The 27,278-nt window shown below is 50.0% G+C and overlaps 1 protein-coding gene across 1 annotated transcript in view; it reads right to left on the bottom strand.

Annotated features, from left to right (window-relative positions):
• Window positions 1–476: 476 nt before the first annotated feature.
• TSPAN2 (tetraspanin 2) overlaps window positions 477–27,278 on the bottom strand; it is a 37,911-nt gene continuing 11,109 nt past the window's right edge. The window contains exons 2-8 of the mRNA XM_037135105.2: window positions 22,459–22,561; window positions 11,534–11,631; window positions 10,197–10,271; window positions 8,798–8,896; window positions 7,003–7,074; window positions 3,247–3,330; window positions 477–732 (exon numbers count right to left, since the gene is read on the bottom strand). Coding sequence (XP_036991000.1) covers window positions 667–732; window positions 3,247–3,330; window positions 7,003–7,074; window positions 8,798–8,896; window positions 10,197–10,271; window positions 11,534–11,631; window positions 22,459–22,561 — 597 coding nt within the window. The 3' untranslated portion in view covers window positions 477–666. The remainder of the gene's footprint in view (window positions 733–3,246; window positions 3,331–7,002; window positions 7,075–8,797; window positions 8,897–10,196; window positions 10,272–11,533; window positions 11,632–22,458; window positions 22,562–27,278) is intronic.

Genomic DNA, 27,278 nt, shown 5'->3' with positions numbered 1-27,278 from the left:
GTCTGTGTAACCCTTTTTGCAGAGGGAGGTTTTTTTTTCTTTTTAAATACTAGGAAAATATGACTTATTCAAATTAGATTTTCCATGCTATATTTAGTTGCACAGATGTATTTAGGGCTAAAACTGTGGTTGACTGTATTCTGGGGAGAGCATGTATATAAAAAAATCCCAGGAACCCTCACACTCTCCTCAGACCCAATCATTTTAACCCTGCACCGCGGTCTCTCCACTCCTGTGGCTTATTGCTTCTGTGACCCAGGGGTCCCTGAACTCTGTACCTAACTTTCTGTGGCTAGACTCTGAGAAACCGATCAATTATTACATTTATCAAAGTTTCTGATCTTTTTCTGAGAGTTAAATATTCCATAGGCTGTTCCTTTCACTGTATAACCAATCAGAAATTCCCAGCAAGCCGACTTCATTCTGCATGATGCATATACCGGAAGCACACAAATCACACACGAATACGCTCCCAGTCAGTGTACGTAGGCATTCACTCGAGGGGTAAGTCAGTGATGAGCCAAACATACATACATGTGCAAATGTACAATTGAGAGAAAAGTATTTAAATCCTAACGTCCTTTGAATATGAAAAATGAGCCAGGAGACAGCTCCTGTCACGTGTATATGGAAGCTCTAGATTGCAGTTTTCTCATGGAAGCAGCTTCATATCACGTCTCTGGAGGTTCGTATTGCACAGCAAAGGACCATGCTGAACACCATGCCAAGGATCTGAAAGAGAAGGACACACGTGTTAATGACTTTCAGATGACGAACGCTGATGGAAAGCACAGCAGACTACCCATGTGTCTAGCTCAAGTTAACGAGTACTAGAACCAGCAATTACTGGTTATAAATGGCACTTTTACATATCTCCTTAATTATGACTACGGGTTAGAGACTTCCATATTAACTCTGCCTGAAATGAACTCCGATTTCATTATTGTTGAAAAGTAACAAGGCTTGGCTTTAAGAAAAGAGCTCTACGTCTAGCTTCTAGAACAGTTGTTAATAATTATAAAAGACCAATAATACAGTACTGTTTGGGGAATTTTATATTTCAGGTTAATTTCAGATCTCTTCTATCTTTGCTTTGAGAAGTATTTATAGCCACTAGTTGTTGAAATATGCCTGTGGTCTAAGTAGTTGTCTACTGTTGGAAATGCTTTGAGTTTTTGCAACGGCAACTGCACATTAAAAAGTGGACCATCTCTTCACTCCCGCTCCATTTCTAAGTGTAAGTGATGCTTCACTATTTAACTCGATAGTTTTACCAAAACATAAATCAAGGTGTTTTGAGCTGTGATATTCCTGGTGTCTTCTAATCTCAGAGAAGCCAAATGCTTGGCAAGCTCAGTGGCCACTGAGACGCTTTGAATAGAAGGGTGCCCAAAGATCCTCGCCCTCAGCCCTTCCCCCTACCATTTTGCAGAGCCAGAGGAGGGCTCTCTGTGGGCCCAGTGTTTGTAAACCATAGTCAGTGTTTGTTTAAAGAAATCATTGCCGTGACTCTCTGGTTCTGTCCTCAATCCCATCCTGTATCAGACTAGGATCTGCAAGTGCCAGGTTAAAGAAAACATGTGTTTGTCCTCTATTTCAGAAGGGAAGGGGTAGGCTTAAGTAAGGGAGTGGCCTCCGAGCTTGGGCTGGGCTCCCTGTTTCTGGCTGACAGAAGTCAGTACAGTGTGTGGCAGGGGAGACACCTAATGGACATCTGGTTAACTCTGCTCTGTGCAGCTCCTACCACAGGAAGAAAAGAATTAAGGGAGAAACTTGGGGGGGGGGTTACTGATTCAAGGTGGCCAATAGAGCGAATGTAAGGCTGGATGCAACCCCATCCTCACCTGGTTTTACTCTAGATGGTCCCCTCAGGAAGACACTTTACCAGCTTCATCCTGCCCCTGTCATGAGGCGGGGTGACCGACCGCTTCTAGGAGGCTCATTCATCGAGACTAGAGCATTGTGAGGAGGGTCTGTCTGGTACTTCTGTTACACAGAATGTTCTCAAATGTTCCACCTCAGGATGGTGATCAGGCTAGCCCCCGGCAGGTGGGGAGGGCCTGAGAGGTGTTCCTGGACCGGGGCTCCTCAGCATGATATATTTACCTGCCTCCCCACCCCTGTGCTCCAAACACAGGCAAGAGGAAAGATGCTTGAGTGTCTCCCTAGACCTGCCAATTTGTTGATTTCCTTGCAATTCCCACTGCCCCTGCCTTAGCTTAGGCCAGGAGTCAACCTACATAGAAGGTTAGAGGGCAAGTACTTCCTTAGCATTAGCTCTTTGCACTCAAACCCTTAGCAATGCAAATCACCACTTTACTGGCCCCACTTGACTCCAATCTTGCTTCCCTCTGACTTTATCTCCAGGTCCTTCCAACCCTCGGTGGCTCCCCTCTTTCTACCCAACCTCTGAAAGGACACGAAGACCTCAGTTACCTGGACCCTCACACCCTGTCCTTGTCCTCTCTTCCTGCTACTCCTACCACACCCTAAAGTCCCTAGCCATTCTCGCTCACTCGCTATTCTGCAGTTAGAGGAGCTGAGCCACCTGCAGTGCCCGGGGGCACTACGACCCAGACTGTCACACGTGCTGTTCCCCTGGATTCTGCGTTTGGGAGTGCGCAGATTGCATGAACAGCCGGCACGCATTCAGTGCTATGTTCCATGCACTATAATGTCTGATAATACTTGATATGTAGTATTGTGTTTAATCTTCACAATAATTGTAAGAGATTAGTACATTAAAACCCTTGTTTTACAGGTGAGGGAATTGAGGCACAGAGAAATTAGGAAGCTTTCCCATGATCCCAGGGCTTGTAAGTAGCGAAGCCAAAAGCAGAAGCCAGACAGCGTGATCCTGCCAGAGCTCATGCTGCTCATCGCCGCACCGCGCCGGCTCTGTAGACCTCATGTGACAGGGTTAAGCTGATGCTGTTTTACATTTCTAACCGTAGAAGAGACCAGAACTGAAAATCACTGGTCTAGGTTAAGCTTGGTGGCTTTAAATTGGGAAATTATTACAATGATAAACTCAAGGTTCTCATTATGCTATGATATTTGTATCATATTTCAGAGAACTCAATCTTAATGTATTTAATTAGCTTTGTTCGGAGCTGTCCTGTCGACAGATGGCTTTGTCTTTTAGAAGACATGTCTCCCAAGACACTGCCATCACACGAAGAGAAATAAGGTGCAAAGGCACGAGGCTCCTTCGAGGGCAGAAGCTATGTTCTGAAACTTTCTCACCGTGAGAGCTGCAACTCCAATGCCGACAATTCCGATGAGCTGGAGCTTAACACTAATTACGGTCTCGATTTCGTCAATGCAATTCTGTTGCGGAAAAAAAAGCCAGAAGTAACACCTGATGGTACAGTTGTCCCCCTTGCTCCATGGGGGACACACCCTGAGACCCCCAGTGGATGCCTGAAGCCGCAGAGAGTACCAAACCCTGTACGTAGATGGCACTACACATAACCACTAGCATTACTGGTGCATTCTTAGACACAAAGTTCATTCTCTATATACGACCGTGTGCTTTTTCAGCTTAACACTGAATTTCAAAACTGTCTTCTTTCATTAAAAATTCTCTAAGATTGTGATTGTAGTGGCTGGAAAACACTTTCTCCTATGCTAGTATATAACTTACTAAGACAGTCCCCTGTTGTCACATATCAGTGTGACCTATCTGGGGTTTTGTTCGTAGGATGACGGTGCAGAGGACACCACCATGCAGAAGTCTCTATTTGCAGCTCTGATTTCTTCTCTTAAAATAATTTTGAGAAGTGGGACTTCTGGGCCAAAGGGCATGAACTACTTAACCTATTAGCCTTACACACTCATATCATTCTCTAAAACTTGTGTACCAATTTCTCTGAAAATGCTCATTTTACATCATTTGTGCTCCACACTATATATGATTATTAAGGGGAAAAAACTTGGCCAATTTTATTGGTTAAATAATAGCATCTCTTTATTTTAAACATTATTATTCATTGCCTATAATTTCAATGTGTTGAGTGGTAATTTGGGTTTCCGGTTTTCTGAACTCCCTTCTCCTGCCCTTTGCCCAAAGCCAAACTGTGTGAGGGGCGCCGTCCCTTCCTGCAGTCTGGGCTCTGCCCTCAGTCCGCCTCTGACATGGGGCCACCACTTTTTAAATGCTCAGTTCGGTCAGCTTTCCAGTACATCCTTGAGCTTTTAGTTCCCCCCACAAGCCACCACGCTTTCTGCTTCTGTGTTGTCGCATGTCATGCTGCTCGCCGCAGGCAGATCTCCTCCAAGCTCTCGTGCCAACTGAAGCCAGAAGTCACTACTGTGGTCTGCCTCCCCCGGACCCCTGGCCTCTGGCCTCCCCTAAGCCCCACGCAGCGTTCATGGCATCGCACACAGTTTGTGCGCACCTCTGTCACTGCGCTCAATCCACCGCGGAGGTCGCCTCTCCAATTGGACTTTGAGTTCCTTGAGAGCAGGGACTTTGGGTCACTCGTCTTTGAGCCCACAGGGCCTGGTAAATGCCAAACTGACCTCGGTGGCAGCACCCGGCCCTGGGCACAGTCCCTGCTCCCTCGTCCTGCCTCCTCGCTGGTGTCTGCCCACTCCTCCTAGTCTCCTTATTGGGCGGCTCCTCCTCTGGCCACTTCTAAATGTGGTTTCCCAGAGTTCTATCCTTCTTTTCCTCCAAACCTAATGGAGCAAATTCAATCTAGAGCTTTAAGATTCCCAAACCTCTCTCCTGAGCTGCAAACCAAATTTTCCAACTGCCTACTGGACGTTTCCACTGGGAGGTTCTGCTGGCTCCACCAAATTCCCATGTTACACACTGACTTCACTTTTTTTTCCTACAAAATTTGCTTGTTCTCTATTCCGCATTTCGGTAAATGATGCCATCATCCCTCCAGACAGGGAAGCCAGGGCCCAGCAGTGGGTGTCTGGCTTCTCTCCTGTCTCGCTTGTCACCGGGTCCTGCAGATTTCACTTTCTAGAAGGCCTTTTCCTCTTCATTCCTGCCCCGTTAGCCACTCTTGGCTGACCATGTGGTTACAGTTTTCCCACCTGGTCTCTCCAGCTCCAGGTTACTCACCTCCCTTCAGTCCTCCTTACTGCTACTATGTCAAACTCAGGAAAACCCCAATGCCATCCCAGAACCCACCCGATTTCTGGCTTCAGGACAGTATTGGAGGCCCTTCAAGAACAGGTGTCCCCTCTAAAGGGACTCACCTGGACAGGCCCCTCCCCGCCCCCGCACTTTCCTGGATACAGCTACCTTCTCTTGCCTCTGTGCCTTTGCCTGATGTCCTCTAGGTGGAGTGTTCATTCCTTTGTTTGCTTGCTGAACTATTCATCCTTCAAAATCCACCCTCAGAATCATGCCAGGGCAGCTTCCCGGGAGCCCTCGAGTCCCGTGCCCCTGGCTGAGTTTCTTGTGCTGCCACATGGGGTGACGCCTCCCTGGATGTCACCCCAGCCAGAGGGCGCACCCTCACGGGCAGAGGGTGTCCTGTTCACTTCACCCAACTCAGAAGGACGCAGGGAGTGTTCAGTGGGTGCTTCACAATGGAAGTGGGGAGTAAATTCTCACCCACCTTTTCACAGCTGAATGCCTCAGACATTGACAGCATTGTTCCCACATTCTCCTATTTTCCTCATTTCCCACGTGGTACCTGTGTTTTTTTTCCACCAATGCGCTGGAACCACGTGGTGAACGCCATTAACTGTCTTCTAAGCACCAAATCCAACAAATTATTTCCAGCCTGCACATTCTCATCCTCCTCCCGGCACCTGACTCTGTGGACACGCCATCTCCCCCCGTTTCCTGGGTGCCACCGTCACTGGGCTCTCCCTGACTCCGACGCCTCTTCGCAGTCTCGTTCTGGCTTCTCGCCCTCAGCGAACCTCCTCATTGGCCTCTTCCCCGTCCCACACTCTCTCCCTGCGTGCTCCCATCCACACCTACCAATATGGCTTCAGCGACCACCAATATGCTGGGATTCCACACCCGCGTCTTCAACAAAGATTACCTGCAAGTCCCACAGGCACCTGAAGTGCAACTCGACCGGGGCTGCAGCTGTCCTCTGCTCCCAGCATCCGCTCCTTTCCCCACACTTGCCTCGCTCAGTGAGTGGAGCCTCTGCCCATCACTCCGCCGACGCAGAAGTCTAAAGTCTTAGCTGCCTCCTCTCCTTCCCGACTCAAGCCCAGTGAGTTGTCCAGGCCTGACAACTTCTGATTCCACCCCACAAACATCTCTGAATCTGTCTCTTCCTCCCTCCCCACTGTTGTGACTTCCTCTAACCCTTCATCCTCTCTTACCAGGGTGACCACTGAATGTCACCTAAGTGGCCTCTCTCCATAGTCTCTAACCTCTGACTCTACCAGACACACCCGCAGCCTGAATGCTCTCCCTGCAAGGCAAAGCCGACTGTGTTAATCCTCTGTGCTTCCCCAAGCTTCCAGGTGTGGAATCATGCTTCTGACTGCCTCTCAAAAAATGTTCCTCACCATTAGCTCTAGACAACCTGTTCTGCAGTCCCAGAGCGTCATACTGCCCTGCCTCTGCCACTGCTGCTTTCTGGGCCTGGAATGACCTTCCTTTGTCAACACTCAGCTCAAGGACCCCATGCTGTGTGAAGCTCTCCTAACCCCGCTCTGTCTGCTCTGCACCCCACACACAGTTCAGGCACAGCACCACATCCCTGAACCAGCCCGTGAAGCCACTGAGAAAGGGACCTGCATTTTTCGTGGTGTTTTCAAAACTTGCATGGTGCCCAACCCACAGCGCTTTATCACCAAGCACTTACCGGCACCATGACTCCCATACAGAGACCCGGGGCAGCATTCTTGGGTGTGCACTGAATCAGTGAGCTGCACTAGTGAGCTAAACCAGTGCCGTAGCATCTGCATCATTGCCCAGGGCCCGGGAGATGGAGACCCAGCTCTTACTTGACAAAGAACAAAGCCAAAGCCCAGACCGCACTGGGAGAGGACCCTGCTGGAGATGCTTACCTTGGGTCCTGGAAGGTCCTTTGGGCACGTGGGTTGCACCAGTTCGGGGCGTTCTTTCCCACAGCACTGAAACTAGGGAGTCAGAAAACAGCTTTTAGGACATGGAAGGGGACTAGTGGCTGCAAGTCTGGGCACTGCCACCAAGGCCCGGGGCGCCCAGTGGCAGTGGCAAAGCAGCTCGAGGCCTGGTCACCGCAACCTGGCAACCCAGACGCCTTTGTGGAGAGTGGAGAGTCACGTGACTGTGCAGGCGAAACGAGAAAATGACTTCTCTGAAGTTGTCTAAGTTTTATGATGGGAAGTGACTCAAGGCAACCCAAAGAGGCCAGGACTTAATTTCAGTGTCTGTGTAAACTGCTGTTTTTTTGGACAGGAGTTGGGCCTTTGGATTTTTTTTCTTTCAAGTCTGGGAGTAATTTAACCTGCGGAGTAGCTGGGGTTTTACGAGCTTCGGGAAGGGTTCATTAACTGGGGGCAGTCTGGGAGTGGAGAAGTGGCCACAGTAAACTCCAGGGGCTGAAGACCAGGGCTGGAAGCCTGGCCAGCAAACAGGTGTCCTGCCTTAGGGACAGTCCTTCAAAGACAAAGGAACCTGTGTGCAGCTTGATGTCCTTGGAGCAGCCGAGGCTGAGCAGGATAAATGTGTGGTGCCTCCCAGGACATTCTTCGAACAGACTAGGGCTGGGATCCCTGGAAACATCTGGCCCAGGGGCTCTGGCCTCCTTCTCTGTATCACAGTGGTTGAGAAATCCCACGACTTCAAGGAATGCCAGCCTTCCTTGATTAAGTGCATATAGCTTGCAGCAGTGCCCTGATGAGAGGACCTTCCAGAAGGAAAGGAACTGGCTGTCTCACGTACTCCTTTATTTTATAAACAAGGGGAGCCAAGTATCAAGGAGGCAAGGAACTGACTCAGGTCACAAAGCTGTACAATGGCAGAGCTGCAGCTAAGAGTGAGCTTTTCGGACTCGAAGGTCATGGTTGTGTCTGGTGCACTGCGATGCCACCCAAGGAGAGAAGCCGATAGTGTTTGGGCTACTTTCTCTGCGCCCTCATTTGTGCTCTTTTGTGTCTTTGGGGCACGTGTCCTGCCCTCCTCTCGTGGACTCTGTGTGTGGGGTGCGTCCTCCTCTGGGTTTGATGCGTGTCATGCATGGTGGTCCCCAGCAGGGCCGGACCACGGCACCGCTGCTTGACCTCACCGAACCGACTCTCAGTTATTTACTTACGTTTGAAATTTGTCAAAAAGAACATTTTGTTTCTTTCTTGGTATTTTGAAAATTAGGAGGCTAATACAATTGTAGGACCTACTATATAAAAACCAAATAAAATTTACAACAACTCTGGAAAACATAAAAAACACAGTGTTGTGCTATTATATTTTTCCAGTCTTTGTGAAATACAGCTGCTTCCTTAATACCATGGCAAATAATTAGTAGTATGCAGATAATATGTACTGATACCATATGAATTCTAGACGTCTCTTTAGGTGGGAAAACAGCATGAACAGACATTGAATAAGAAAAGCTAGATGTAATAAAATTCTTTAAGGATGCTTTTCTTTTTCTTTTTTTAAAGGATTTTTACAACAGTAAACTTACACTATTTGTATATGTACATAGGAATATATGTACACACATATATGCATATACATATATACACATTATAGCATATACTTTATAAAACATATGCAATATCCCATGCATTTTATTTTTAACCCAGGTGATCAGAGAGAACCTGGTCCGCAAGTTACATTTGGAAGACTGAATTTGAAGGAAGAAGTAAAGCTACTTACTGTGGAGTGGAAGGTAATGAGCGTCCCATTTCCCCGCCCCCTGTCTTTAAGGTAATCATTATAAGCCTCTTCATACATGGTCTGAACGTGTCGTATAGCCTGAAAAACACCAGGAAAAACGAGGTGACAGTGAGTGGAATCTGACTTCTGTTCCATTCCAGATGAGATAATCTTATACTAGAGATCTTTTTTTTTCTTTTTTAAAATCACAGTTACCTTTACAACTGTAATGAAATTTCAAACATTCTCCTTTCATCAAGGAAAACCCCCTCTTCCTTACCCTTCAAAAATGCAGTCTTTCCAATATGTTCATCTATATTTTAAGATAATTCTGCGTATGTGGAACAGATTATAGGTTCTAGGGTTTCTAAGATACTTTTGAAGATGGAAGGATAAATGAACAAGAATCATTTCCACAGACTAGAAAGATTTCTTACAGTGCAGGATCATCGAACCTTGATGCCTCGAACCTGGGGCATCAGCATCAACTGGACCCCAGGTGGCTGGGCGACCCAGGTGATTGGGATGTATGGCTGGGGTCACGACCTGTGCTTCCTGGCACCCACTGGTGAAAACAACTCAGCTCTTCCCATGACATGGTTTCAGAGGTGTTCATGACCAAGGAAGACTGTTTCCGCATTCAAATAGCACATAAAATGTGGAGAATTCCTCTACAAACATAACCAGCTACCTTAGAAAAATTCCAAAGGAGGTGGTATTTACTTATTCTACATGTTTACTACTTTTTAAAAGCCAAAATAGTTTCATAAACACAGTACTGACAGCATGCGAATTTATGTGCAACACAGTAACCCTAAGATTCCATCCTTCCTCCGTTGCCCTTTTGAAAACGCCTCTCTCTGCCACAGTGTGTTTTAAGTGTCTGAGAGGCCACTTCCTCTGTGGGTTCTCCCGATGGCCTATTCTGGACACCTACGGTCTGAGCACAGATCTAAATAAATTGGCTTCACCAGCACGCAGAGGTCAGGCTTTAGTCTTTGCGGTGACGTGGCCTCGGTCCTGGCCAAGCCCTAAGGACAAGTGGTGGTCATGAAGGATCAGAATGTACATTCTTCCCCGACCCTCTTTTTCACATCTGCAGTCTGACTTCTATTCCATTTCCAGATGGGATAATTTTATACTAGAGATCCTTTTATTTTTTAAAAAATCACAGACACCTTTATGAAGCTGGTGAAAATGACGTGCACATGTGCGCACACTCAGATGCTCAGTCCCGTCCCATTCGATACCTCTGGGTTAAGCAGTTCTGCATAGACAATATTTGTGTGGGTTCCTTGGTTTTATAACATCACTGTGAGTATGAACAGCCTCCTGTCTTTTGCCATAGCAAGAACACTTGAACCATCATACAAAGAAATTGTAAGACATTTTTACTTACTACACCCTTGCCTATGAAGGCGAACACTCCAGTGGTTACTTCAGCAGCAAATATCACCAGTAGGCAGGTGAAGAACTATAGAGAGAAGATACTAACCTCATTAATTCAGTACCTTTTTGATTTATTTAGCCTCTTTGATTCTGGTTTCATTTGAAAAACATTAGGCAAGGTTATTACTTTGAGTTGATCTAGCAGAAAGCATTTGCCCCTTAGTCCCTTGTAGTTTTCATTCATTCATTCATTCATTCACTCTTTAATTCATTGAGCAATTGTTTATTGAGCATTTACATTGTGCCAGGTACTGTCCTTGGTGCTGGGTAGATAGTGGAGAATAAGGTAAGATACCCCTGCCGCCGCTACCGTAGACCTTATATTAGAAAGGAGATGCTATGAGAAGGGAATAAAGCAAAAGTCGAGAAAAATAATTTCCGGTAGTGATATCGAAATGGTGCCCGGCACCTATACTCAACATAACACTTGCTGGACAAAAGAGGTTTTATAAAATACAAAAGAAGAGCAGGAGGCGGGGAGTGACGGCTGGGGCCTGGCTTTGGGGACGGTGTGACCTGAGGCTGCGCAGCCTGGAAGCTTCTCTGAGGAGGTGGTGGCGGAGGTGCAGGTGTTCTGAACGGATCTCTGTTCTAGTCTCTCGGGTCTGCTCTGATCTGACTAAGCTCAGCGATAAACAAGACAGAGAGGGGCTCAGCAGCAGGGGGGAGAGAGAGGAGGAAGGGCGTGTGGATGCGTTAGAGGGTGAATCAGAGTAACCGCCAAAGGCTGCATTGGGCAAGCACAGGCTGCCCATAAACCTGCTGGTTCTGGCTCCTCGCGGGGAAACACAAAAAATTCCTCCCAGTCTTCTCCCTTCTCCCCATTTCTCTTGGGTCACGCTGGCATTGGATGGATAGCAGTTCACAGAAATTATTCCATTAAAAAAAAACCAACTAAGAGGCTGCTTGTTACAATAAGCCACGGAAGGGATGTTTGGTGAAGTTTTGCCTTTTCTCCTTGATAACAGCACTGCCCTGCCTGTAGGAAGCTTCCAGCGGCCTCACCTGCCGTGAAGTAGTGTTTTTTAAAAGAACAATCCCAATCACCCCTTCCGATTGTTAGACACTTTTCCTCCCCAAATATCTTTACACTAATGACCTCATTCCCCACCCCACACCCTCCTTTGAGGCAGGCACAAAGATAATATTGTTCTTATGCAAGAGGTGGAGAAATGGAGACTCAGGGGAGCAGGTCAGTGCCAAGGCCTCGGTGGGTCCCGGAAAGGGCTGGCGTTGGAGGCTGGACATCGGGCTCCCTCCACACCAACTCCCGGGCACCCCACTTACGGATCCAAGCACGCATTGAGACTCCCGCATGGCTCCGCAGCACCCGAAGAAGCCCACGGCCATCATCAGGGCCCCTGCACCGACCAGCACGTAGAGCCCTGCAGGGAAGAGGGTGGGGTGGGGGGGACGCTGAGCACTGGCTCCATCCAGCAGGCGCTGTTCCCCCACAGCCCGGCCACAACTGCTCCGCGTCCTCAGGGAAGAACCCCAGGCTGTCAGTAATACAGCGGGTGGCCTCAGCCCGTGGAGCCTTCATTCACCCAATTTAGTCCGCACAAGGATCCTGAGAGGGAGGGCCGCTACCATCCTCGGTGCGCAAAGAACACTGGGCTTACAGAGGTGAGGGGACCCACTCCCGGGTCCCCGCCCAGCAAGGACTGGACCCGGCGTCTGTCCCACCGGGACACCCTGCCCCTGCTCTCAGCCCTTTCACAGGCCTGCTGTGGGCCGGGCCCTTCACCGTTCAGACCTCCGTGACCCCACAAGGTGGGTATCACCGCTACTGGTGTGAGCTTGATGACAGGCGTCAGGAGGGTTGGGAGAAACCACCCAGAGCTCCCAGGAGCCCCGTACCGCTTGTGGCCCTGTAGACTGAGGGCTGTCTCATCTCTGAGAGGCCACGAGGACACAGTGGGAGGGAAAGGGCGGTGCATGGGCTGCCTGGGCACAGAAGGGGAAGCAGCGGGAAAGTGGGACAAGAGGCTTTTGGTTAAGGAGCAGGCAGGACACAGCGATGAGGTCTTGTGTGAACTATCGACTTTGGAGGCCACACCACATACAGTGGACCCCCGAGGGCGGGGGCTACAAGAACAGCGGGGGTGGGGAAGTAATCTACACCAAATAATGCTATTATTCATATACCATTAACTACATTTATTAAGGCCTTATTTTCTCCAGGCACTGTTCTGAGCACCTAGCACAGATTTATTCACTTACTCTTCAAGAAGACGGACCATCTCCACTTTTTAAAGGTGGAAGAACCGTCTAAAAGGTTAAACACTTTGCCCAAGCTCATAGAGCTGGATACAAATAGCCATCTGCCTTCATTCCCAGCCTGCTCATGGTCACGTTCCTATCTGGCCTCGCCAGCAATGACAGCAGCCTGGACTCCGGTGGGACTTTCTCGAACTACCTAAGTCAAGCCACAGGACGGGGACAGTCTTCACAGAGAAAGAAAAGGACAGAAATGTTCTCGTTCTGACAGGGAGAAAGCCAAGTCTTTCCTTATTTCCTCCTCTGATCCTGAGATAAGTCAGAACACAATACAAGGCCTGGCACTTGACTTGCCTAGAAAAATGCCAGTCGCCTCTATTTTATTTTTTTGCATTTTATTCACATGAGTCACTTGGAAACCACTCCCAGTGGCAGCCAGGGTGGGGAGCCGGGTGCCACCTCTGTGGGGAAGCCCTGAGCCTGGCCTGCAGGTGCCTCCGGGGGCCCCATGGGTGCCTCTGGTGGTTTGTGGGCAGATCCGATCTGCGCCCGACAGAGGTGGGGCGCGGCCCAGGCTGCCCTGCTTCCTGCTCAGAGCCTCCTCGGGGCCGGGGAAGCCCTGGGTTCTGCTCTCCTGAGGCAGGTACTTCTTCATTTCCAGCTCTGCTGGCCCTGCCGCTTCCTCCCCTCCCCTTTCCTCTAAAAAAGCAGTTTTATGGGGAATGGACGTGGGAATGAGAGAAATGATATTTAAATAATGTCATTTATTTAACTGTTGGCCCCACTGCCTAAACATCTTATGGTTTTTAAAAATTAAATTTTCAAAACTATCATCTCTGGGCTCCTCAGAACAGCCCCAAAAGCAAGGCAAGTGATACATTTTTGTTTTGCTAATGAGGTCAAGGAAGCGAGATGGCAACAGGCAGGATGTAGAGGCCTGGAGCCTGGTTCCCACCCCACGGGCTGCAGGGCAGCCACACAGCGTCCTACTCAGTCAGTTCCTGGAAGAACAGCCAGAGGGCGGACACCCTGCTGTATCGATCGCCTGCTTACAACCTTCGTCGCCTCCCCACCATGCGCCCCCTCCGAGTCCTTCTCCATCCTGCACTCCAGCCGCCTGAGGATTCTCGGGGGTCTAACCTGGCCTGCTCTTTTCCATGTTGTGCATTTGCAGGTTCTTGTATGTGTCTTCCCCTGTAGATGTTAATCCACAAACAAGCCTTATCATCCCACCTAGAATATGCCCAGCACATGGCAGAATTCTCAATCAGTGTTGCTGGACGTGAGGATTAAGAGAGATCAAATCAGACCTCACCTCCGGATGGGCTGTCTGCCACGGTTCCTTGTGGCTTAGTGACAACGTGCTGGAAACACATCCCAGTAGACGTCAAAGAAGCCACTGCAGGGCTGGGTTCTCCCAAGGTCAAGTAGATGGGAAAGGGCCCCAGAGAGTCAAATATAGGGAGGAGGGGGCAGTAGACAGAGGTGCTGGGGCCTCAGGAGGCCAGGGCGCTCCCCCTGGGAACAAGTACACTCAGTCCCAAGCACGTGCGCCCATACGTACAACACTCCATCCTTTGGCCATCAGAACCCAAGCTCACAACAATACACCCTGCAACCGGCCCTGGATCGGCCAGGCAGGCCCAACCCCTGAGGCCTCACCTTAGCAAACCTCTGTGTGTATTTGGGCCACAGCACTCAGCCCACACCCATGAGCCCTGCTGGTTGGAGCTGAAGGGAAAATCAGGAGAAGCTCAACAAGTAGCAAAATTCCTGGGCCTGCTGAATCCTGTTCCCAAATCTAGTTATAAGACTCAGCACACCCTGTGGCGTCTATGGATACCTTACCCTTTTCTGATTGGTCCCCTAAAGGAGCTGTTAAATGGATGAATACATTGACTGAGCGTCACATTTTAATTCCTAGATGGCTCTGCGGAGCCCTCTCCCTCCCACAACAGCCTGCGTGACAAGTGTCTGACCTATTTCCCAACTCCCCATGCTCTCCGAGTCCTAGTTCCCTTGACTGGAAAAGAGAGAAACCACTTTGAAACTGCATTTTTATTACAGCTGGGCCTTGAGATGCCAGTGAGCCCAGGGACAGGCTACCAGGAATTCCTGACAATTCCGTCACTTGCTTCTTAGGTTTCAGATCCTTCTTTGTAAGTCAGAAGCCTCTTTTCAGTTGACACAGAAAGGAGTCGCAGCAACCTCCTCGAAGCCTTGTCTGCGTCGACTCGGTTGGAAACGGCTCCCCCTTTTACTGACCGGCCGGAGGATGGCGTGGTCCTCAGTTTTAATGGCTTTGTGGCAGCAGATGGGTTTACATACCTGGCTAATGACTATTTTTCATCTAAAAATCATTTTCTATGCCTCTGCAGCTCTCCCTCCCTCCCTCCCAGCTTGCCCAGGACGCACATAATTATATGTGTGTCTAGAATATTGGATGGGGACTTAGTTTATGGGAAGGTAAAGGTCTTGGGTTCTCTCTCCTAACAACTATCAGGGATTGAGTCAGGCAACACGAAGTGCGACCACCGCTGCTTCCTGGGCCTCGGCCTGCTCTGTGTGGCCTCCGGTCTGTGCAGTGGGCGGGAACCTGCCACAGGACAAGCAGGGCTGTCGGCCATTCTCTCATTCCGACTGCCTGGCATCTAACCTCCCCCTGCAGTCTTCTGTCTCGTGTTTGCTCCTGCGTCCCACAGGGTGACTGCCTCCTCCGCCTGCCCCATCACAGTAATAACCACAGTGGGTATTTATCCAGGGCTCATTACGCAGCAGGTACTGTGCACAGGTATATTTGTAGGTTACATCATCTCCTGCTCCCATTGCCCTACGAGGTTCAGAGAAGGATTTGTATTTCACAGCTGCGGAGTCTGCGACACAGAGAAGTTAGGTAATTTCCCTCAGACTGCACAGCGAGTGAGGGGCGAGCTGGACCTGTGCCGGGGGCGGTGGGGAGAGTAGGGGGAAGGCGACTGCACGGTGCGCACCCTCCCTCCCGTGCTGCGCTTTCCATAGGAGCTCTGAAGAGTGGTGACTGTCTCAGCTCCAAATCTGTTGATTTTATAATTTATAAATGGCAGGGAAAGAAGCTTTGCGGAGGCGGGTCTACCCTTGATGATTTGTGGATTTTCCTATAGAAGTACAGAGCTGGGAGCCAGGAATCCAGGCCTGCCAACTGAGGCTCTGGGTAAACCTCTTATTCCTCAGTTTTGTTATCTGCGGTATGTCCATGGTGATCTACTCTAACTTCCTGTCAAAATGCCTAGAGAAGTTGTGCCAACGATGTCAGCTATAGCCCGTCTCTGTTATGCGGCTACCACGACTCTCGGGTACAACTGAAAACCCAGAAGTAAAAAAAGAAATAACATCACCAGAGTGAGTCAGAGTGTTGAAAAAGGCAAGCCAGCCCCTCAACACGCAGCCCTGAAATGCCTTCCTTACATGACATCCAGCCTCCGTGCGAGCCAGGGTCCTCCACTCCGGATTCAAGTCTGGATTCAACAGGGTCTCGGCCAGGGACCCTGCAGAGCCAGGCGGCTGCTGTTTGTGTGGGCAACCCCTCCGTGGAATAACCTGCTAACGTCCTCTGCTCAGACATGACTTCATGTGCTTGGGCCTGCCAGGGGCTGAGGGCATCACTCCCCAGGAGCACTCCTGGGGGGAGATGACCCCTGAAGGGTCTGTCCCTCTGGGAGGCAGCCCCAGACACGGATGGTACCAGGAGGCCAGAGGGGCAGGTTGGTGGAATTTGGAGGACACTGGGGGCTCCTCCCAAGAGTTCACAGAGAGCTGGAAGCAGAAATGGTCTAGGAAACACCAGGTCACTCAAGTCTCTCTTGCCACGGGCTCCACCCTGGCCAGGTTCTCTTTTCTCCGTGTTAGCAGCCAGTGCACACAGACTAGCCTGCAGGCCTCGGCCTGGGCTCATGGGTCCTGGGGAAGCGGCAGCAGGCAGCAGTCTGTCTGTCTCACTACCTACCCTCATTCTCGACCCCCTCACGGCTGGATTCACTCGGCCTGTCCCCTGGTGGTGAAGTCATGCCCAGGCCTTTATCCCAAAAAGGGACCTTCTGTCCATCAGCAAAGAGGAAGAACCAAGGGTCCCAGAAAGGAAAGCACCCCCCAAAGGTGGCGGGGCTTCTCCTACACTGTGTGGCGGTGATCTGCCAGGAAGCAGGGGGCTGGGCCAAGTGTCCCCAGGAGCTCCCTCCGGGAGGCGGGGCTCCAGGTCCTGAGCTCCTATTTCTTTAAGAGCCATGTGACTATGCCAAGCCCGTCCACAAACACTCTCTAACAAAGGCGTGATAAGAGTTAATGGCTTGATTGTTCTGGAACCTATTCCGAAAAGAAAATACACAGATCAGTGAATGGCACCCTGTGATCCAAAGTGAGGTGTTCCCAAACCGGGCCTGCTTCTTTTTAAAATCCTGTAAGCTTACACTGTTTGCTCTGCAAGGCCGTAAATGGTATCCTGGCATATTTTTCTTCTTGTTTTACTGCTACAGAGCAGGTATTTTTCTTATTTGGAAAATTATTTATTGAGGAAAAAAATAACAATTTCTATGAACATGGACAGTGCTTGATTTCTTTATATTATTAGGAGAATTTGAAGAGATTCTGGAGACAAGTCCCTGATTTCACAGGGACAAGCACAGGCCTGGGCGTCAGCAGTCACCGTGGAGAGCTAGGGATCCATGCTGACTGCCCGCCCCCTGCGGCTTGCCTGTCTGGCCTCTAGCCTCCTTGTTTCTGCCTAGTGCTAAGATTCTGTGCTGACTGACCCATTGCCCTGAACTTGGAGCATGAACCACAGTTGCCTCCACCACCAGCCACTCAAGGGCTGCCTTGCGGAGGGGAGGCGTGGCTGACAAGGGAGAACTGAGGGTGAGCAAACCCACATCCTGCCCCAGGCCACCCAACACAAGCAAGAGGGACGCAGGCCTGCAGTGTGGACTGCTGTTTTCCCACCCAGAGTTCACTTCCTCTTCCTCTTCATCAGAGGAACGAACCCCGGTGACTCTCAGTCCTTGTGGTCTGAGAGGCCGAATGGCCCCAGCTCCAAGGCAGGGGTGAGGCCCGGGCTTTAGCCAATGAGCCCAGCCCGACCAGCTGGCCGCAATGATCGGCTTGGGAACGGGCACGGGACCCAAGATTGCCAATGAGAGGCAGGCGGCTCAGGATTTGGGTTGGATTTTTGTTGCCAGAGTTGCTCCGGAGGTGCTGCCCGGAGCAGTGGGCAGCCCTCTTACTGAGAGTAGAGGAAACCTGCCCGGCGTAGAGCCACGGGAAAGCAGAGCTCAGAGATGGCCACGGACTGGATCCAGTTACGTCCCTTGCGTCCCTGAGACCAGTGCCAGTCCCAGACTTTTCAGTCATGTGAGTCAAGAAATTTCTGTTTTGCTCAAGGTGGTTTGAGTCAAGTGTCTGTGATTTGTGATGAATGAGAAGAGTCCTAAAGAACATATCCATAAAAATGTGATGTTTCTTGCACCACGAGCTGTTCACATTGCTTTAGGCTAGGAAATAGGGTCAGCATGTTTGTCTGGAGCTGGTTGACCCCCGCTCAGCACAGGACCCTCCTGAATGGACATAGCCCCGACCCGATTCTGCCCCACTAGGGGTATGTGAAGTACCGTTGGAGAGGTGAGTTCACTTTCACCCGAGGAGGTGTGCTCAGCTTCTCTGATTTATCACATCGTCGGGAAGGTTATCTTAGTCTGGACCCGAATCTCCCGCCGTGGTCATGCTTTCGGTGCGCTGTTTCTGGAGCAGCGCGGACAGAGGCCACTCCCTGGGCTGGCTCACGGGCTTCCCCGCTGCACCCCCCTTCCCACGTCTGCCCTCTCCCTGGTTGAGCAGGACGGGTTACGAGTGTGACCCCGGTTCCCATCTAAATGTCATGACTGACTGTCACTGCTGGCCTTGTCTCTGTTACTGATGTCACTTGTTGTTCTGATTCCTTCTGTCCCTGGCTTTAATAATGTTTGATAGTATTGTTCAATAATGTTTTTTGTCTCTGTTCCTTTCATCACAATTCCTACTGCAGCTGTCATGGGTCATGCCCTCATGTCTGACTTTAGCAGTAGTCTAGCTAGTTCTTTGTTTTTCTTTTTCCTTTTTATTGAATTTACTAGGTTAATAAGACACTGGTTAATAAAACTACATAGGTTTCAGGTGGACAATTCCATAATACATCACCTGTATATTGTATTGTGTGTTCATCACCCCAGGTCAAGTCTCTGTCCATCACCATTTATCTCTCCCCACCCTTTACCCTCTTCTACCTAACTGGATTGTTCTTTTCTATCCTGTGACTCCCCTCTCATTCCGTTGCTGTCGGAATAATATCTTTAAAATTGCAGTGAGATCATACCTCCCCCAAACCCTAAATTAGTCTTCTGCTCCTTAGCAAATGAACTAACTGGAACATTCAAAGCCCCGCATGCTTGTCCTCCCTCCCTCCCAACATCTGTAATCTTACCTCCCAACATCTGTAATCTTACCTCCCACCGTGCCCCGGCCCTTTACACACCGCAGAAAGTGCTCCGCCCAGCCTGGGCTGCTAGCCACTGCCCCGCAGACATGCCGGGTGTCATCGTGCCCTACAGCCTCTGCAGTCCTGATTCTTCGTCCTCTCCACTGACCGCAGTCTGGTCTTTCACACCTAGCTCAGCTCCTCCTTGCCTCACCAGTTTCCAATGGCCACGATGCTCCCACTGCAAATGCTACTTCGTTGGCATTTAGTCACACAGTAGTTTCTGGCATAATTTAAATAGTTACATCTGTGCGTCTCTCCGAAGAGCTGGCAGGTGACAAGGGGCAAGTCCAGGATTCCCATACATGTCTGTGACAACAGAGCCCTGACTCTGGAGGCTGGCCGAGATACCCATGGGTAGGTTCTATTCGTTTCCCTAACAGAGGAGCCTACAAAAAATATTGGAAAGAATAGAGGCACCCCTGCTTGAGTGCATAACCGAAATCCGAAAATTAAAATAACCATGGAGAGATTTTTTAGACAGCCAGGCATTCATTACCATGGAAAGGGAGACAGCCTCTCACGTTTTTCACATAACCCAGGATTTCATGGTCTTTTAAAATGGGTTTTCTTTACTGCGGCTGAGCATTTTCAGTTCAGGCTCCAAAATCCCTTTACAGACACTCAAGTCCTTCAACCTTGAGCTGGGTGGTGTGGTGGCTGGTCTTAGGCACTTAGCTATTACAACAACCCGAAGGAGAGTGTCTGACGGTAACGGAATGCGTGGCTGTTTCCCACGTTTTGGTTCTCAGTGAGGTGGATCACGCCCCGTGTGCCTGAGGGCAAACGCAGCTTTGAGTGGAAAGTCTTGAGACTCACACCTGAGGACTGCGAGATACACAGCACGCGAAGAGCAGATAGACACCCTCAACGCCAACATGCCTGAATTTTAGGAGCAAAGGACAGGCGCAGTTTATTGGGACCAACCTCTCATTAGGACACCAAGTAACTGAAGTCATAGCTGGGACAGAATGATGTTCACCCCCAGCAACAGTTGTGAATGGCTGGGAGGAGCCAGGTTAAGAAGAGTCCCACACAAGAGCATCCTGAACAATCAGCCAGACCTGCCCCAGACCACGGAGAGGATGGGAGCTGCCTACTGGTACGTTGCGGTGCTGACTCAGAGTCCTGAGCCGGGCTCTCCCTGACTCAGGCTTCCTGGAACAGCTCTGCTCTCCCAGGCGCCCCTCCACCCGAGGCTTGCCCTGCCAGTCTGCAGTGCTCCCTCTCACGCTTGTTTCAGTGGTCGTGTCTGTGCCACTCACTGGCACTTAACAGAGGCTGGAGATTCTTGTCTGCTACCGATCATGGTATGTGCCATAGGGCACATCTGGAGAGGCGTGAATCCCCAGAAAACTGAATTAAACTCTGCTGTGGTCAATCCAGTGGGCAAGGAGTGTGACTATGCTAAAATGGAATTAGAAATCACAGGGAAAGTGATGAAACAAGCAGGCCCCGGAATATCTGCAGAGTGAGGGCAGATTCATTCCTTCCACCCGCCCCAAACTGCTCCTGTGTGTCCTTGGGGTGAGCTGGAAGATTCCTGGGGATGAGGCCGGCCGAGGCTGAGCTTGCTCTGGGGACACTCGGGGTCTGCTCTGGGCGAGAGGAATGATTCCGAGGAGGTTATCAGAGCCAGCAGTTCCTCAAGGAAGAAAGAATATGCTAAATATGCATGTGAGAGTTTGGATGGAAGGGTGGGTACCACCTGGAAACTGTGTGGGTGGAAAGAAAGAGCATTTCAGGGTTAAGTAGGATGGCAAATTCCTCTGCTTCTTCCTTGTAACAAAACCCCGATTTTGTCTAAGTGTCAGAGACACTTCTGTCTTGAGAGCCTGGGCCTCTTTCCAGGCCCAGGGTGACTCCTGATTAGTCAGAGCAGTCATAGTAATTCTCCTCTTGGCCAATGTGGCTAAGGTATGAACACCCAGTGTAACCCTGGCCAACTAGCTGCAAGGGGAAGTCGGCCGGGAAATCTGGACAAAGATTTCATTCATTCCTAAAAAGGGCCACCTGGGGTGAAGCTTCCATCTTTCCCCTTCGGATGCTGCTGTATGAGGGTGCGATGCTTGGAACCACAGCAGCCATTTTGTAATCCCGAGGGGATGCGTTTTGAGGTTGTCCCGTGGGTGGTGAGTAGAAACCTGGAAAACACTTGGGTCCTCGGTGCCTGTGTTGACCCCTGAACCACAACTGGAGACTCTCCATCTCCATACTCCTCTTACCACATCTCACCAATTTTACATTTGAACGTTTCTGAAATCAGGATGCATGTTTTATGATACGTTCCTGAAAGTGGCAGCACTTCTTTCCTCAGTGAAACTTAAAATAATTGGGTGTTGACAAAAGACTGTAAGATTTGATGAAACGTGGGATTCCTTATTGTTACCCATCTTTTAGGGGGCTTTCTGTTGCAGGAGGGAACGCGGTGGGAAGGTACTGTGGAGGTGGGGTAACCCAGCTGGCAGTGGCCCTCACGAGGATGTCCCTGGCTGTCAGTGGGGCCTGGACACTGGTCCCTCCCGGGAACTAGCTCTGCTCTTCTTGGGGCTGCAGCAAGTGATCTCGGCAGGATCCTGCTTCACCCCAAGCACAGAGGTCACCACAAGCAACTGAAGTGTATGCTCTGTGGCTGCGTGGATCTAAAAGCAACCAGTCACATGGGGCCATCCCCTGTACTGACCACAGTCTTGGGCATTTTGGAATCTAGAGTCCAGGGGCGTGTAACTGTAGAATGAGAAAAAGCCACAGAAGAAGACTGGAAGCGGATGAAGAGAGGACTCTGAACCGGGGGGCAGTGCTCAGCCCTGACTTGTCATGTGGTCTCAGAATGGGAGGCTACACCCTCCCCGACACTTCTCCCCCCATCCTTCACCGGACGGAGGGGGCTGCTGCCCCTCCCCCACTGAGGCCTCTTTCCCCATCATCCCCGCCCTCCCTTTACCCTCCCTCCCCAGCTCTCCGCGTCCCTGGTCACGGAGGGACTGAGGTTAGCACCTCCAAACCCTGAGATGTCTCCTCATCTTGAATTCAGTTTCTCTCAGAGTCTGCAGGGCCTCAGGCACCCCAGGTGGAACAGTGAGTAACCGACAGGGGCATAACCTCTTTACTGGGGCAAAATGGAGTTTCTAATTCTTTGGAAATGAATTACAGTCCCATTCTGGGCTTCTTTTCTTGAAGCGGCTGAAAGAAGCACTGCAGGCCAGTCTACCGCACTGGTCTTCCTTGATTGTGGAGAGCACAGGGGTGAACCGTGTGAGGGGCGGGCAGGGGAGGGACAGGGCCCTCCCCACCTGGACCCCATCCCCCCAGTGTAGGAGAAGTGGGTTCTTCAGGGGCTCAGGCTTCTCCTGCTTCCTTTACCTCTGGCCCCTCCCCAGGAGTCCAGGGACAGGTCTGTCCTAAGCCTCCAGGGCCGCCCTAGCTAAAGCTTAGGGAAGCTAACGTCACTTACCTATGTAGAAGTACTCTGGGGACTTGTCCTCCGAGGAGAAATCCTTCATGGTGCCACGGAACCGAAACCATAGTCCAAAAGCGATGACAGCCGACCCCGCCAGCTGGAAAGTGAAGGCCAGAGCTTTACGAAGAATGGAAGGGGAGCGTGTGTGCGGCCCACGAGCGAGTGGTGGCCCAGGACGCAGGGGCTGGAAGGCCACAGCCTTCCCACTTCACTAGGGTGGGGGTGGGGGTGACATGAAGTGCTCAGAGCCCCCAGGCCCCTCACGTGACACTGGAACCGAAGTTCCTGCTCCCAAACACAGTGTTTCCATTTGGCTGCTGCCCTGGGTCACGGGGCATTCGCAGCTTTGTGCAGCCTGGAAGGTGCCTCAGAAAGAACTTTCCATGACTTCGAATACTTCTTTCCAGCCCCTTGTTGCCTCCAAGGTTTCTTTTGAGAAATCAGCTGATAGTCTAATGGGCATCCCTTTGTAGGTAACTTTCTCCTTTCCTCTTGCATCATGAAAGGCAAGGACCTACACCCAAGATTGCTCTATCCAGCAAAGCTTTCATTTAGACTGGAAGGGCAGAGAAAGTGCTTCCCAGATAAGGTCAGGTTAAAGGAGTTCATCATCACTAAGCCATTATTATAGGAAACATTAAAGGGACTCATCTAAGAAAGAGAAGATCAAAAATATGAACAGTAAAGTGACAACAAACCCACAACTATCAACAAATGAACCTAAAAGAAAAGAAAAACAACAAAAACTAAAACTAAGCAAATAACCAGAACAGGAACAGAATTAGAGAAATGGACATCACACAGAGGGAGTTCAGTGGGGAGGGGGAAGGGAGGAGTAGAGAGGAAAAGGTACAGGGAAGAAGCAGCATAATTGGTAGGCATAACATAGACGGGAGAGATAAAAAGTGGTATAAGAAACAGAGGACTCAAAGAACTTACATGTACGACCCATGGACATGAACTAAGGGAGGGGATGCTGGAGGGTTGGGGGGTGCAGGGTGAAGTGGGGATAAAGGGGAGAAAACTGGGAAAACTGAAATAGCATAATCAATAAAAAATACTTTAAAAAAAAGAACTTTCCAGTAACAGCCCCCCTGGAAGGCATCTGTGCCCTGCCTTGCTGTCCCTTGTGGGGCATTTTGGACCTCCTGACAAACAGCACAATGAGAGAGGGTTGTGTTTCAGACGCTGGGTCACCGAGGGCAGGGTGAACTCTAAGACCTGGGGGGAACCCGCCTCTCTAACCTAGAAGCAAACACACCGACCTCAGACCTGCCCACACCTCATGAGCATGCAGGGCAGTGCCCAGTGAGAAAGCTGCTTTAGAGGCATCTGGAAACCTCCTTCCCTCCCCTGGGGCCTCCCCGGTCACTGCTTTGCCCGGGGAAGGTTTTGCTGACAGGGAGGGAGCTCGAGCATTTTTTTTCCTTTGGTTGCTATTTTGGGTTTCCATGGAAAGCGAGAAAGGAAAAAATAATTTTCTGAAGAAGTATGGTCTGTGTACCGTGCGACTCATGGTGAGGCTGAGTGGCTGGTGCGGGCAGTGGCTGGGCAGAGGCAGGGCCTTGCCTGCTTCCCCTCGGCCACTCTGAGGGCTTCGTGAGGCTGCACACCAAAGCTGGGGGTCCTTTTCTGCCACCACAGGACTGTCACAACTGCCGGTAGGCAGGCTCCAGCCCCAGCGTCCTCTCTGTCCACAAACGCCCATCTCGACTTTTGTTGCATCACTCAACTCGCAGACATTCCCTGGGCACCTTCTGGACTCAAGGCACCAGCGGACAGGAAGCAAAGATATAAAAATAGCCCCACCCTGGTTCTACACACTGCTCCAGTCAGTGTTGGGCTGCCCTGGCCTGTGGCCAGGCACACAGGGTAGAGGCTGCCCCTGCCCCGGAAAGGAAGACAGAAGGATACAGCCTGCGACATAGATGTTGAGTAGGAAGAACAACACTGATGCCAGGAGCCAGCACAGCCCTTGGTACAGGGGGTCCTTCTATCTGTGGGGCTGATTGTAAAACCTGGCGCTACCCTTTGGGGTTCTCTGGCTGGAGTTATATAAGGGCTTTGTCCTTCACCCTCTGTCCCCTGGAGGCCGAGTCCCTCTGTGGCCAGGCCCTGCAGAAGCTTGGCATGACTTCAGCCAGGAGGGGCCGGAGGGACAGAGTTCTACCAGCTGGAGTCTCTAATGTGGAATAACTAAATGTTTCCAGCACTCGGAGGAGAGCACTAATTGGATAATGTGAGGGGGGCAGTTGAAGGAGCTGGGCTCCACCAGCTTGAAGAGATTTTTGCGTTTTTAAAAAGGGTAGCACGTCGTGGAAAAATATTGACAGAAATCATGCTAAAACATTAACGATATCTTCAAAGAGTGGGATCACAAGTGACTTTTTCTTTTCACTATATTTTCTAAGTTTTCTGCAATAAGCATACTTTAAATGAGTTTATGAGGTTTTTTTTAAGCATGATATGGGGCCCTGGCCAGTGTGGCTCAGTTGGTTGGAGCATTATCCTGTAACTGAAAGGTTGTGGGTTTGATTCCCAGTTGGGCACATGCCTCGATTGCAATTCCCTCTCCAGTCTGGGTGGCAACCAATCAATGCTTCTTTCTCTCTTCCTTCCCCTCTCTCTAAAAGCAATGAAAAATGACCACAGGTAAGGATTTTTTTTTAAAGCATGATATGGTAGTTTGTTCTATCAAGACAAAGTGGGGAGAGTTGGGTCATGCCTGAGTTTGGGAGGAAACCAGCTTCAAGGTCATTGCTGTTTCAGGTGCAGGAAAGACAGTGATGCCCTTGGGAAAGCACCATCCTGGGAGTGCGGGAGCCTGTCTGGGGCGGGTGTGCCCACCCCACCCCCCCACCCCCCATCTCTGGCAACCTGATGGAAAGATAGTTTCCAAATGCAAAGTGAAATCTGTTGACAGAGGCATCAGGCCAAGGCTCGCAGCCACGGAGCAGACTGTGGAGGAGGTGACTGGTCCCAGGGACACCCTACCACACGACCACATTTCTGGCATTTCTGTACACAAACTCTAATTTATAGCTGTCTGGATCGTCCTCCCAGATGGAATACATTTGCCCACCGCTGGCACAGACGTGTTTGATGCACAATGGAAAATTAAAAGAGAGGTTGCAATTTAAAGCCACGGGACAATGAGAAAATATCTGCACTTTGCTTATCCACGCCCCCTCAACCCCAAACCACACGGGTTTCCTCCTAAGTCAAGGAAACTGTGGCTTAGCTGAACGTCATCACTGCGCAGAGGGAATCCTCCTGCCTGCAGCTGCTTGCTGTGGCCTGGATACAGGGGGCAGACCTGGCCAGGCCTGGGCTGCTTGTGACAACAGTGATCACTGCTTTGGAAAGTGGCATCAACAGAGACACATGGCCGAAGAAGTCCTTTCTAACTAGCGTTTCTTCTAAGGCTCTTGAATGACTCTCTGTCCGCTGAACTTTGGTTGCTCTACTAGAAATTGTTTGAAAAAGACTCACAAAGACTAGCCCAGTTAAGAACAAGTCCCGTTGCCCTGTGTGGCCCACACCCTGGGAAAGAAGGTTCATGGAATGAACTGTGTGAAGCCCCCTCGATTCCTAAGTTTTAACCTTTCTAGCTTGAAGCCCTCCAGCCTCCACCCCACACTTCCTAGGCCTGGTAATTGGCACCAGAAATGTTATTGTTCTTCCAGGAATGGGCTTTTTCCATACAGCTGCATGAGTTGGGCTTGGATGTTAATCACTTTATAAACATTTATTGAGCATCTACTGTGAACCAGGAGTCAAGGATTCATAGATAAGGAAGACGTGGTTCTGCCTCTGGAGGATCTCAGGGGCTCAGACCCCCAGCGGCCGGCCCAGGAGGGACACTCACCCTGCAGGTGAGGACTCAGTCACAGAACCGGCCGTGAGAAGATGTCAGATATCACTCTTTGTGTCACTGTTTCTTTCCTGAGCACCCGCTGTGCCTCAGGCTCTCAGAGAGTGTGACCAGACTGGAGTCTCAGGGCAAAATTGTGCCCAGTATTGAAAAAGAGGGAAGTAAAATAGAAAAAAAAGTATGAGAACATAGTAGTGAAAGGGATAGGACACATCAATCCATATCATCAGCCAACGGCTCACTAGATACAATTATATTATGCATTTCCATGGGCAAGTTATTTCAGTAGCTAACTTTATATAAATTGCAAATTGTAAGCATATGTTTTTAGAGAAGACAGTTTGTGTTCTAAAACTAAAGTAGGGGAGGAGGGGATCTGATTAGAAAGCATTTAAAGCAAACTGGTGGACAAGAGGTTCCCTCTAAGAAATGGCTACCTGCCCTGGCCGGTGAGGCTCAGTGGGTTGAGCACTGGCCTGCGAACCGAAAGGTTGCCAGTTTGATTCCCAGGCAGGGCACGTGCCTGGGTTGTGGGCTAGATGTTTCTCTCTCTCTCCCTCCCTCCCTTCCCCTCTCTCTAGAAAGTCAAAACAAAACAAAACAAAACAAAAAAACCCAGAAATAAGTCATTTAGCAAGAAGCAGAACTTGTTAATGGATTTGTTTTATTTTACTTTACTCTATTTATATATTTCCTGGAAGTGCTGATGAAATGTTCTATCTTAAGGACATATATTTTTCACTTAAAAAAGTTTCATAAATCACAAACATGGTTCTTTAGACAGCAGTAAGTTGGAGGAATGCAATTTGAAGATGCAAAAAATGCAAGTATTACTCCCCAGATCTCCTGTCCGTGCAGCCTCCCCCCACCCAACCCCAGGGAGGCCGGCCGGCGCTGACCACGAAGAGCAAACACAGGCTGCTCAGCTCTCTGATGACTA

This window comes from Artibeus jamaicensis, unplaced genomic scaffold, assembly GCF_021234435.1.
Source record: "Artibeus jamaicensis isolate MK-2021 breed Jamaican fruit bat unplaced genomic scaffold, CSHL_Jam_final scaffold_1689, whole genome shotgun sequence".
NCBI lineage: Eukaryota > Metazoa > Chordata > Mammalia > Chiroptera > Phyllostomidae > Artibeus > Artibeus jamaicensis.
This window is presented reverse-complemented; position numbering and strand designations above follow the sequence as displayed.